Source organism: Doryrhamphus excisus, linkage group LG18 (genome assembly GCF_037039965.1).
Source record: "Doryrhamphus excisus strain RoL-2023G ecotype Guam linkage group LG18, RoL_Dexc_Guam_v1.1, whole genome shotgun sequence".
Taxonomy (NCBI): domain Eukaryota; kingdom Metazoa; phylum Chordata; class Actinopteri; order Syngnathiformes; family Syngnathidae; genus Doryrhamphus; species Doryrhamphus excisus.
Genome location: NC_136374.1, coordinates 7,871,856 through 7,883,865, shown reverse-complemented (window position 1 = coordinate 7,883,865; position 12,010 = coordinate 7,871,856). Strand labels below are relative to the sequence as shown.

Below are 12,010 nucleotides of genomic sequence, written 5' to 3'. Positions count from 1 at the left end.
TATTATGTCATATTAAAAGGTCGTGTTACCATGAAAAACCAAAATAAAGACAAAAGCATCTCTGAGTTCATTGTTTACCATTCATCCATCCATTTTCTACCACGTGGAGTCAGTCGCAGTACACATAAGTACACAGTACACATTCATTCAATGCAGGGTGAGACATGCACCAGACCCGGATGACATGTCTTCACAAAGTGAAGGACTTCTCCCTGCATTATTAATATTAGTATTACTTTATTATAAGATATCCTGTCCATAAGTACATATGCTTAAGCTTCACAGGCTGACTTCGCCAGATGGTTAACGTAATAAAGTCATCAAGTCATATTGTCACAAGCATTATGTTCACACCAGTTCAAGATCCTTTATAACAGTGGTGTCCAAAGTGCGGCCCAGGGACCATCTGCTTTGCATCGCTATTTTTTGTATTGATTTACAGTACATTCTAAATTTATACTTTAACAAGAAAACCTAAAAACCCAACAGCAGAAATTGAAAAATCTGCAATAGTTTTACAAGAATAAAACCAAAATATTACAAAAAATAACTCATAATTTCACAAAAAAAAGTCATAATTATAAGAGATTAAAGTCCTGGGGAAACAACATCGTTTTAGTAGCATAAAGTTTAAATAATAAAAAGATGTTTTTTTTTTTAAAAAAAAATGATTTTTTTAAAGATGGTAATAAAGATAAAGTCAAAATATTATGGAAATGAAGCCATACTGTTAATGAGTAAAAATTTCATCTAGTTGGAAAAAAAAACGAATAAAAAAAGAATAAAGTCAAAATGTTCCTAGAAAAAAGTTGTATTTTAAGAAGAAAAAAGTAGTATTTTAAGAAGAAAAAAGTTGTATTTTAATAAGAAAAAAAGTTGTATTTTAAGAAGAAAAAAGTTGTATTTTAAAGAGAAAAAAGTTGTAATTTTACGAGGCTAGCGTCATAATATGATAATACTTTTATAAGCATAAAGTTGAAATATGAAGCAGACGGTATTTTTAAATAGTTGTAATATTATGACAAATACACAAAACAAAATAAAGTAACTGTTGGAAAATTAGGTTGCGGAAAAAGTTATAATATTATGGGAATAAAGTCCTAAGACTGTATTACGAAAAGGAAACGTCTGAAGATTATGTAAGAAGACAGTTGACATTTGAAACTAGTAATAAGCATGTTTAACTTCAATCATAAAGGTGTTTCTTGAACTCTACACACAGGAGAGCTTTACCCTTTTTAGTACCTTAATGCCCATCAAAGATCCTTTATTTGACCACAGCACTCTACCTATTGTACAAACAGTGGAACCTTGGTTAATGTCATTAATCATTTCCAGAAGGCCCAGCCTGAACCAATCCTATTCATCTTTTCCAGAAAGCCATAAATGTTAACACAAAACTTTTATAGTTTACTATTATAGATTAACATGCATAAAACTACTTCAAATGCATACACATATCCATGAAAGGAATTAGGGATTGGCTTTTTTGTGGAAAACCGATATTGTTCAACTCGGAATTTCTGATACAGATATCAGCCAATACCGATACGTGTAACATGACATATCTCCTGTAGTGGAATGAACACATATGTGTTGTATACAGCATGTTTTTAATATCGGTTTTCATGATCGGGACAAATCTGATACCGATATCAACCGATATTGCAACACAAGTGCTAATACAGATGGAAATAAAAAGTCACAAACCCAGAAAACATTCGACCATAGAAAAGTACTGTGTGTAAAACTACATTTTTTTTCTACTACATATATTCTACCAATGTAAAAATAATAATAATAATATGGGTTTTCAGGCAAAATTCCGGCTGAGTGGTTAGCATGTTGGCTACACAGCTAGGAGACCCGAGTTAGATTCCACCCTCGGCCATCTCTGTGTGGAGTTTGCATGTTCTCCTCGTGCATGCGTGGGTTTTCTCCGGGTACTCCGGTTTCCTCCCACATTCCAAAAACATGCTAGGTTAATTGGCGACTCCGAATTGTCCATAGGTATGAATGTGAGTGTGAATGGTTGTTTGTCTATATGTGCCCTGTGATTGGCTGGCAACCAGTCCAACTGTGACCCCCGCCTCTCGCCTGAAGACAGCTGGGATAGGTTCCAGCACGCCCGCAACCCTTGAGAGTATAAGCGGTAGAAAATGAATGAATGCCAAATTCCATGTCCAGCTAAACAGATAAACCTCAAGTTGCTGCTTTTCTTCGAAACACAGCTTCAAAATGGAGCCAAAGAGAGTCACAAGTGTCAGCATTTTGATAACGCTAGTCATAAATATACTGTATACTGTCCAGCTATCCAGTACACTGTATCTGTATACTATCTTATCACTGACAAGAGAGGAAGTAGTTGCTTCCATGTTCACTAAATGACAAGATGAATAGAGTCCTATAACTTACAGCTAATACAGTGGAACCTCAGTTAAGACGTTTAGGTACATTTATGTGTTAGCATACAACGCTAATACACAATCATCACAAAACGTCAGATTAGCAACCGAACCGAAAGTCAACTGTGTAGCTCGTCTGTGATGTCATCAGTGGTTGACACCCAAAAATGACACATAATAAAAACAAAACTAGTGTTGAGCAATCATTTTCATATACCAATGTATCGGTAAAATTGATAATAAAGAGTATCTTTTTATACAAGACTCACATTTTTATACTTTTACATGCATAAAACAATTTGACATGCATATAATTGGTTTATGAAAGGGATAAACGAACATAAGATGAATTTTACCTTCACTGAAGACAACATTCCCAAACACACAATGTGAGAGTAACCACCTTCCTGTTTTGCCATGAGTTATTTATTGAATTAAATTCAATAGTCTTTTTTATCATAATGCTGGGACCTGAAACAGAATTTTCTACATTTTGTTATTGAGGTGGGAAACACTATTGAATTCAAGAAATAACTCATGGCAAAACAGGAAGGTGGTGTTGTTTTCATTCATTCATTTTCTACCGCTTTTTCCTCACGAGGGTCGCGGGGGGCGCTGGAGTCTATCCCAGCTGTCTTTGGGTGAGAGGCGGGGTACACCCTGGACTGGTGGCCAGCCAATCACAGGGCACATATAGACAAACAACCATTCACACTCACATTCATACCTATGGACAATTTGGAGTCGCCAATTAACCTAGCATGTTTTGGAATGTGGGAGGAAACCGGAGTACCCGGAGAAAACCCACGCATACACGGAGAGAACATGCAAACTCTACACAGAGATGGCCAAGGGTGGAATTGAACCCTGGTCTCCTAGCGGTGAGGTCTGCGCGCTAACCACTCAACTGCCGTGCCGCCCATAAACAAACATTTAAGATGAATTTTACCTTCACTGAAGACAACATTCCCAAACACACAATGTGGCAACAAGTAACGGACACCACCTTCCTGTTTTGCCATGAGTTATTTCTTGAATTCAATTCAATAGTCTTTTTTTAATGATAATGCTGGCACCTGAAACTTATTTTTCTCCATTTTGTTATTGAGGTGGAAAACACTATTGAATTCAAGAAATAACTCATGGCAAAACAGGAAGGTGGTGTTGTTTTTTGCATGTAAATTGTAAAACATGTTTTCTCTTCACATTTTTGGCTTTCTGAAATGGATGAATTAGATTAACATTATTTGTTATGGGGAAAATGTATTCAGGTAGCATCTATTTTGGTTTGAGTAAGCAAATGATGCTAGCCAGGATCCACTGTATTTATTATCATATTGTCTTATTATGATATTGAGCCTTGCGGCACATTTAGTAGTATGCCATGACAAGTCACGATGTAACTTTTGAAGAATTGAAGAACGCATCAAAGCAAATATTGTAGTATTTTGTACCATGTATCATGCACCAGAAGCGTTTTTAACAGTAAACAAAACAAAATAATGTATTGTCATTAGTGGTGTTGTTATTGATGGTAATAATAACTTCCTGATTGATGGATGTCACCAAACAGTAAAGTATATACAAATGAAGTAATGAGTATAAAAGTGCCAAGAGAGGAAGAAATGATGATGGAATATGCTGTATAGCTTACATAACACCCGCTCTGTCAATAGCCTATTGTTCCTTTCTTATTAAATCCATAAGACGCCCACGCCTTCTTTATCAGCTGCACTTTGCCATTCAAGAGAAAAATATAAATGAGGCCCAAGTGTTGAACGTCTGCACTGGTGCCTGCGCTCCTCTCAATACAAGGTAAAGAAATCTCTTTCTTTCTCATGCAATCATCTTTTCTCACATGCACACCAATGCTATTATCATCTTTTCACATACAGCACACACACACCGGTGTCAATGTCATCCATGTTTGAAGTACTTGTCAATCTTTGCAGTTGATTCATCGATCCAGCCGGTTGTTTTCAAACAGCACGATGGCCAAACTGCTGACAGGTAAATATCTATTTTTATTCCAGGTCATCACTATTTAATGCAAAATATTTTGACACGTGGGCCACATTGAGTTAATAAAATTGTCCGGGGGGCCAAAACATATATTTAACACGCACACACACACACACTGCTTATAATTTTCCTTGAATTATTCGTCCAATTTTATCTGTAAAATTGTTATACTATCAGCTGTATGTTCTCATGTCATTTTTTTTTCAGGAGCACTTTAAACATCAGACCACATCAAACTATGTCATTTAATTTTACAGTTTTGTTGTTGCAAGTCATGTTGCCAGTTTGTATGTTAAAAGCAACTGGCGGGCCGGATTCAAACACTTGGTGTGTCGCATGTGGTCCCCCGGCGGTAGTTTGCCCACCCCTGATCTAGTGCATATTTGAATTTGACATCGTTAACGTCATCATGAAATGTATAAAGTAATAAATATGTCATGTATCCATACAGGTTTGGGTGTTCTTCTAATGCTGGGCATAGGTAAGATGTTGCTTTCATGACTGCTTCCTGTTTGCATCCTGTTACTCTCATTGCATTCATTTCCTGCGAGACAAACATGGTGTTCATCATGCAGTAAAAACTTGTTTTGTATTAGATTATTATACTATTATACAGTACTATTTTCCATGATCAAACTCGGGTAGGAGGGCAATCTTTGAATATTTTTGTAGTTATGGCATCCAAAACCTGTAGATGGTAAATGGAGTGTTTAACAGTATTAGAGCCCTCAAGACATGAAATAACACTCCTATAGTCACTTTTACATTTGTATTAAACCATGTAGTCGATAGTATAAGAGAAAAATAGACATAAATAAGACATATTAGACACAGTTCCTTATTGTCCCGTTCATGCGGTGTCACAATAAATATGTTCCCGAGGGAGCCTTAGTGATGAGGCTAGTGCCAATCTTACCAAACACTGACATCTAGTGGCCAATGTAGGATACAGCACTTAGAGTCACAATTACGTTGTTACTGTCTCGTGCTTAGCCCAAAGAAAAACATGTCTGCTCTTTCTCTAGCCGCTTCCAGCAAACTGGTGTGTCACATGACCAACTGGGCCCAGTACAGGGCCGCCAATGGCAAGTTCACCTCAGACAACATCGACCCGTTCCTATGCACGCACGTCATCTACAGCCTGGCCACCATCAACAACTTCAACCAAGTCGTCACCATTGAATGGAACGATGAGCAGCAGTATATCAGACTGAACAACTTGAAAAAGGCGTAGGTTACTACTCGCAATTAGTAGTAATTAGTAATAGTAATATTGATATTGATTGATGTTCATGTTGTTAGCAACCCTGCACTGAAGACTCTGCTGTCCGTTGGAGGAACAAAAAATGGAATTAGCCCGTAAGTCCTTAAACAGTCCCTGAACTACTACTATTAATTAGTACTAATACTCAACTAAGTACTTGAACGTCCCTCCAGATTCATCATGATGGTCGCCAAGCCCGAGAGCCGCGCCACCTTCATCAAGTCGGTTATCAGCTTCTTGAGAACCCGGAACTTTGACGGACTCAATCTGGCTTGGGAATATCCCGCCCACAACAGCAGCCCCCTGCAGGACCGGGAGAGATTCACTCTGCTGGTTAAGGTTAGCATCTTTTATCACCATTTAGCAAATATTGGCTATACATGGTTAGTGCATCTATGATGTCATCAGCGGTTGACTCTGTAGTTCTTTGCTAAGTAACACAGTTACACCATAAGTCTCAAAAACACACAAAATGCCTTTTTATACAAATACAAATAGTTTTTGTATGATCCTTCTGATTATGTAAAAGTACACATCGTATTCATTCATCCCAAAATTTAATTAAATGCGCTTTTGTTTGAGTTAATGCACATTTGTTTGAATGTAGGTATTTATTCCTATATTAAATTTATGTATGTATTATTCCGATATTAAACCAAATGATTTAATGTATGTATTTATTTACTTCAGTATGAAATTAAATGTACATTTGTTTTAACACATTTATACATTTTTAAAAATATATATCAGGATTTAAATGTACTTTTTAGGTATTTTAAATGTATAAAAAATTATTTATTAATTTAAATATGAAATAAAATGTATATTGGTTTTCATATATTTTGTATTTTTAAGTTTTTTTTAAGTTTTTTATCAATTTAAATGTATGTATTAACTACAAATATATTTATACATATTGGTATTCACTTAATCATGAAATTAAATGTACATTTGTTTTAACATATTACTGTATACATTAAAAAGTATTTATTAATTTCAATATTCAATTAAATATATTTTTGCTTTAATGTATTCATTATTATAAATTATTAAATGATAATTATACATTATAATGATTGATTATTAATAATTATTCATATAACAATTAATATACAAGTAAATGTACATTTGTTTTCATAAATTTATTAATAGAAATGTTGCATTAAATGCACATATATGTATGTATTATTAGTATTCTTATTATTACATTAATTTTGTATTACTTAATTAGAGATTAATTAGAGATTAATTAACTATAAATTTTAATATGAAATGAAATGTACATTTGTGCAGGAGTTGTCTGCAGCTTTTGAGACGGATGCCAGCGACTCCAAGAAGCCTCAACTCCTTCTTTCCGCCAATGTGGCGTCCATCAGAGCTACCATTGACCGAGCCTACGAGGTCAACAAAATTGCAGCGTAAGCTTCAGGCAACCTTTTTTTCGTGCATAGATTAGCATGCTGAGTCACCTCAACAGAATAGACAACCTCAGATCATAAACAATTAGCACAGAATAGAATTTCTCTGCTTTCACCCTCAGATACTTTGACTTCATCAACGTCATGTCATACGACTTCCACGGACACTGGGAGGCAGCTACCGGACACAACAGTCCTCTCTACCCCAGTTCCATGGACTCTGGAACGCACATTCACCATAACATTGTAAGAAACGCACAAATCCATCTTAATATCGCACAATACACGTTAATATTTTTAAGCGACATTGGTGAAGGTTCTGATGCTCATCCAGATAGTACTGTGATACTACTTCATCACACTAGTCAAGTATTGAACAAGTATTTAAAATTCATCAACAACTTACTTACTGTGGCAATCTTATTTTCATTCATGATTTTATTATTCTAACAATATATTCTTATTTCTTACTTTATTATTTTGACAATGTTTTTTCTCACTTTATTATTCTAACAATGTTATTGTTATTGTGTGAATGTCCTTATATGAATTGAAGCCATATTTCGACAGGAATACAACAAGAATGAATGATGAATGAATAATTCATTTCATAGTGTGGACCTTGGCAAAACCAGTCCAGAGTGTACCCTTACTCTCGCCCAAAGTCAGCTGGGATAGGCTCCAGCATACCCCCATGACCCTAATGAGGATATAGAAAATGGATGGATGGATGAAAAGTGATGATGAAGTTGTAAATGTAGGTCAGTGTTTCTGGTAGGCCTGCAGAGAAGGTTCTGCTGGCCCTAAATTTATACCACTGGGTGTATGTAAGTAGTCATAGGTATACTATATGTCAAGAAGTTGATTGTAAGTTCATGTCATTGTGTAAAAGCAGCATAGAGTATATGTATGTAGAACAACATAAGAGAAAATGTGTGTTCTTTGCCATCTTAGAACTCATCTGTGTCACACTGGTTGGCGCTTGGCGCCCCAGCCGAGAAGCTGCTTCTGGGCTTTCCAACCTACGGTAGAACCAACCGCCTTACGACGCCTGCTAACGGCTTGGGAGCACCAACTGACGGACCAGCCGACGCCGGGCCGTACACTCGCACTGCTGGGTTCTGGGCCTTTTATGAGGTGGACTGATAGTGGTTGTGAGGACTTTACCAGGGCATGAAAGTGATGTTGTGTGGGTTTGTTGTTTTTGCAGGTGTGTGGCTTCCTCACCAGTGCTTCTGTTGAATGGATCGAGCAGCAGAGCGTTCCTTACGCCACTTATGGCAGTGCTTGGGTGGGCTATGATGACCATCGCAGCTTCTCATCTAAAGTAAGAACATCTTATACAGCTGGTGCCTTCCCACTTATTTGGGGCTACAAGTCTGTTTCACTTTAATATCAATCAATGCAAAACATATACAATCATTAAGGTCCTCTGACAACGTTATTCTAAGGCTGGCATTTTAAGGCTGGCATTTTAAGGATGGCCCTCTAAGGCTGGCCCTCTAAGGCTGGCCCTTTAAGGCTGGCCCTTTAAGGCTGGCCGTTTAAGGCTGGCCGTTTAAGGCTGGCCCTTTAAGGCTGGCCCTTTAAGGCTGGCCTTCTAAGGCTGGAGCTTTAAGGCTGGCCCTTTAAGGCTGGAGCTTTAAGGCTGGCCCTTTAAGGCTGGAGCTTTAAGGCTGGCACTTTAAGGCTGGAGCTTTAAGGCTGGCCCTTTAAGGCTGGCCTTCTAAGGCTGGCCTTCTAAGGCTGCAGCTTTAAGGCTGGCCCTTTAAGGGAGGTCCTTTAAGGCTGGCCCTCTAACATTTAACATTCTCAGAGCACTTAACTTATTATTATTATTATTATTATTATTATTATTATTATTATTATTATTATAAAGATTCAGGATTAAAATGAAAGCAGCGGGATAGCAGGCTGTGGTGTACACACAAGACAAAATTAATTCTCATACTTGTCATAACTGCATTCAAAACTAGCATGATGACCAGAGAGCTATGTTCCAATCATAAACTGTATAAGGTTCCTAAAATATTGTGACAGGTCAATAACACTCAATAGGTTATTACTCAGGCCTATAAATGTTGTTTTCAATCATGCAATAACTATTTTACAATAAAAATATTTTTTTTAAAAATCATAATATTTCATATTTTTCATAAAATAAATCATATTTTTAATGACCTCTTATGGCCCACCTGCAATACCACCAGGGGGCCGCGAATCACTGTTCTAATGGATTAATATGTATGTAGATTGATTCTTCTGACAATTTAATTTTTAGTTATTAATTCATTCCCCTTTTATTGAACTCTATGTATGTATTGTTGTGATTCTAATCATGTTATTGTTGTATCATGTATTGTAGGTGCAGTGGCTGACTGGGATGAACCTGGGAGGTGCTCATGTGTGGACTCTTGACATGGACGACTTCAGTGGATCCTTTTGCTCATTAGGATCTTATCCACTCATCAACCACCTCAGGCTGTCAATGGGTGAATACTCTCTCTTGCTCACTTACCATAATGCCTTATTATTATTGTATATATTTTATTTTATTATCATTATTCAAGTTCCAAGAAGCCGCAATAAAAGTAGTAAATGTAAAGTAAAAGTAGAAATGAGTGTGTAGTGTGAATATGCTAAAAAGTATTCTTAAATGTATTTGCATGTGTGCAGGGTTCCCTCCTAAACCCACCACCACGCCAGCTCCCACCACCACCAAGGACCCCATGGCCAGCTTCTGCCACGGGCGTCCTGACGGCCTGTATGAGAACACAGCTGATAAGACCACATTCTTCCAGTGCTACCTTGGAAACACGTACTTGCACCGATGCCAACCGGGACTCATTTTCTGGGACTCCTGCAAGTGCTGCAACTGGCCTTGATACGCAACAATACACAAACACACACACACACACACACTACCGGAAGTACTGACTCCATAACACAAGGCAAACATGTAAATGAGTCTTTGATAATAAACTACATCTTTACCAAAAGAAAACTGTTGTTGTTGCTTAAGGTTGTCATTGACTAATATTTAAATTATGTGCACTGACTAAATCCACTTTTTTACGTGACTAAGTCTTTTATTTTAAAAATTGTCAAATTTAATAAATTACGACATTGTTAAAATGGCATATTATTTAGTAAACACTAACCAAGGACTTGAAAATACCAAGCCTATGACTTCCGACTTGACTTGAATGTCTTGTCGTGACTTAAAACTTGACTTGGACATCTTTACTTGAGATTAACGACTAGATGCTTATTAGAATCATTCCATGAAATAATTTCATAAACATAAAGGCAGTAATTAATAGAAGTTCCCAAAGCTCACAGCTTCTAGAAGATTGTTCCAGACATGAGCAACATAAAACTGAAACACAGCCTCACTGTGTTTAGTCCTGACTCTGGGAACCAGCAGGGAACCATTCCCTGAAGGTTCTCTGTACTTGGTGCTAGACCATGATAAGACTTGTACACAAGCAGACCTAGTTAAAACTCAATTCTCTGAGCAACAAGAAACCAGTGGAGAGACTGGACTAATAATAATACCCTATTCCCTGGTTCCAGTCAGGACTCGAGCAGCAGCATTCTGGGTGAATTGCAGCTGTTTTACAGCTCGTTTAGACAGCCCAATGGGAAGGCTCTCACTGTATCCTTGCCTGCTGGGTGCCCCTGGGGACCAGGTATACACATCTACAATATACACTTCATTGCTACACATGTCTGATAAGGAGCAGGAAGAAGCAAAGCTTATTTAATGCTACCCCTTCTCCACATCCGAGCAACCAATTCAGTTATGGATTTTTCTTTCTGCATCCACACATACAATCACAGAATCACACACAAAACCCAAAATGATACAAAAACACACAAACAAAAACAAAAGAAAAGTGGGGACACCCCCACCCCCCACTAAAAACCCCCGATGAAACCCCAGGACAATGCCAGAGCACACCATCAACCCCCCAAAAGTAATACATTCATGAATAAGGAATCCTTTTTTATGGAAATTCACAATCAGGTCTGGGACCAATTAAACAAGGATTACTGTAGTTATTGTTTGAGATAAGACCAGCCCCCCCCCACGGGCCTCGGGTTGCTATGGGGTTTAGCAGCACAGAGGACTTTGGGGTCCTAGACAACAGCACTGACACGGTTTGAAATACCAGCTATGGTCACTGATGGTGGGTGCTGAGCTGGGGGAGCAGGCTGAGGATAGAATCCTTGATCTTCCATGTCTGGAGCAAGGGAGGGGGGGGCATTTTATTCCCTGATTTCATCAAGCTTCAAGACAGTCAGGAAGTCTCATGGGTGATGGTGGAGACAACAATGATAGTGAAGCATCTCTGGTGGGTGTGCTGCATCTACGCCTACTAGGTGGGCCACAGGCCTGTGGTAAAAGTGATGGATCGGTTGGCCGGAACCTTGACTGGGTTCTTGAGTAAAGGGTGAGGCACCTATTCTGTCGGTGGCAGGACAGGATCTGGTCCAGGCATATTCTGATGCCTCAGAGCGTGAAGAAGGTTATCTGCCAGTGTTCTCACTGCACCTCTGTTCAGGTGTTGGCCTTGTCCTTTAAACAGATACTCTCTTTGCCAGGAGAGATTAAATTTGTCAATAAACGCAGCCTTCTGGACCCACAGGCATTAGACAGCCATGTGTTCAACTTGAAGTTATTCATCCGCCTGTCGGTGTTTGGGAGCATGCATTGGTCGCTTCCTCAAGACTCTTTTCAAGGTTTCAGACCGTTCCTTCCTGACATATTCTTCTCCTTCGTTCACAATCAGCTGTTTCAATCCTTGGTGTTTTGCCACTTCCTCAGGTAGCGGTTTTATGATGCCAGAGACTTGGGTAGCTGCAAGTAACTGTTCTGTTGATGTTTATATTAGATG

The 12,010-nt window shown here is 38.1% G+C and overlaps 1 protein-coding gene across 1 annotated transcript; it reads left to right on the top strand.

The window, feature by feature from the left end:
- The first annotated feature begins 4,361 nt into the window (after positions 1-4,361).
- On the top strand, positions 4,362-10,078 carry chia.1 (chitinase, acidic.1). The gene is made up of 11 exons (XM_058054848.2): positions 4,362-4,415; positions 4,879-4,908; positions 5,453-5,657; positions 5,730-5,786; positions 5,865-6,030; positions 6,985-7,109; positions 7,232-7,355; positions 8,064-8,246; positions 8,320-8,436; positions 9,475-9,601; positions 9,786-10,078. The coding sequence occupies exons 1-11, from the start codon at positions 4,397-4,399 to the stop codon at positions 9,992-9,994; spliced, it is 1,362 nt and encodes a 453-aa protein (XP_057910831.2). The 5' UTR covers positions 4,362-4,396; the 3' UTR covers positions 9,995-10,078.
- Positions 10,079-12,010: the final 1,932 nt, after the last annotated feature.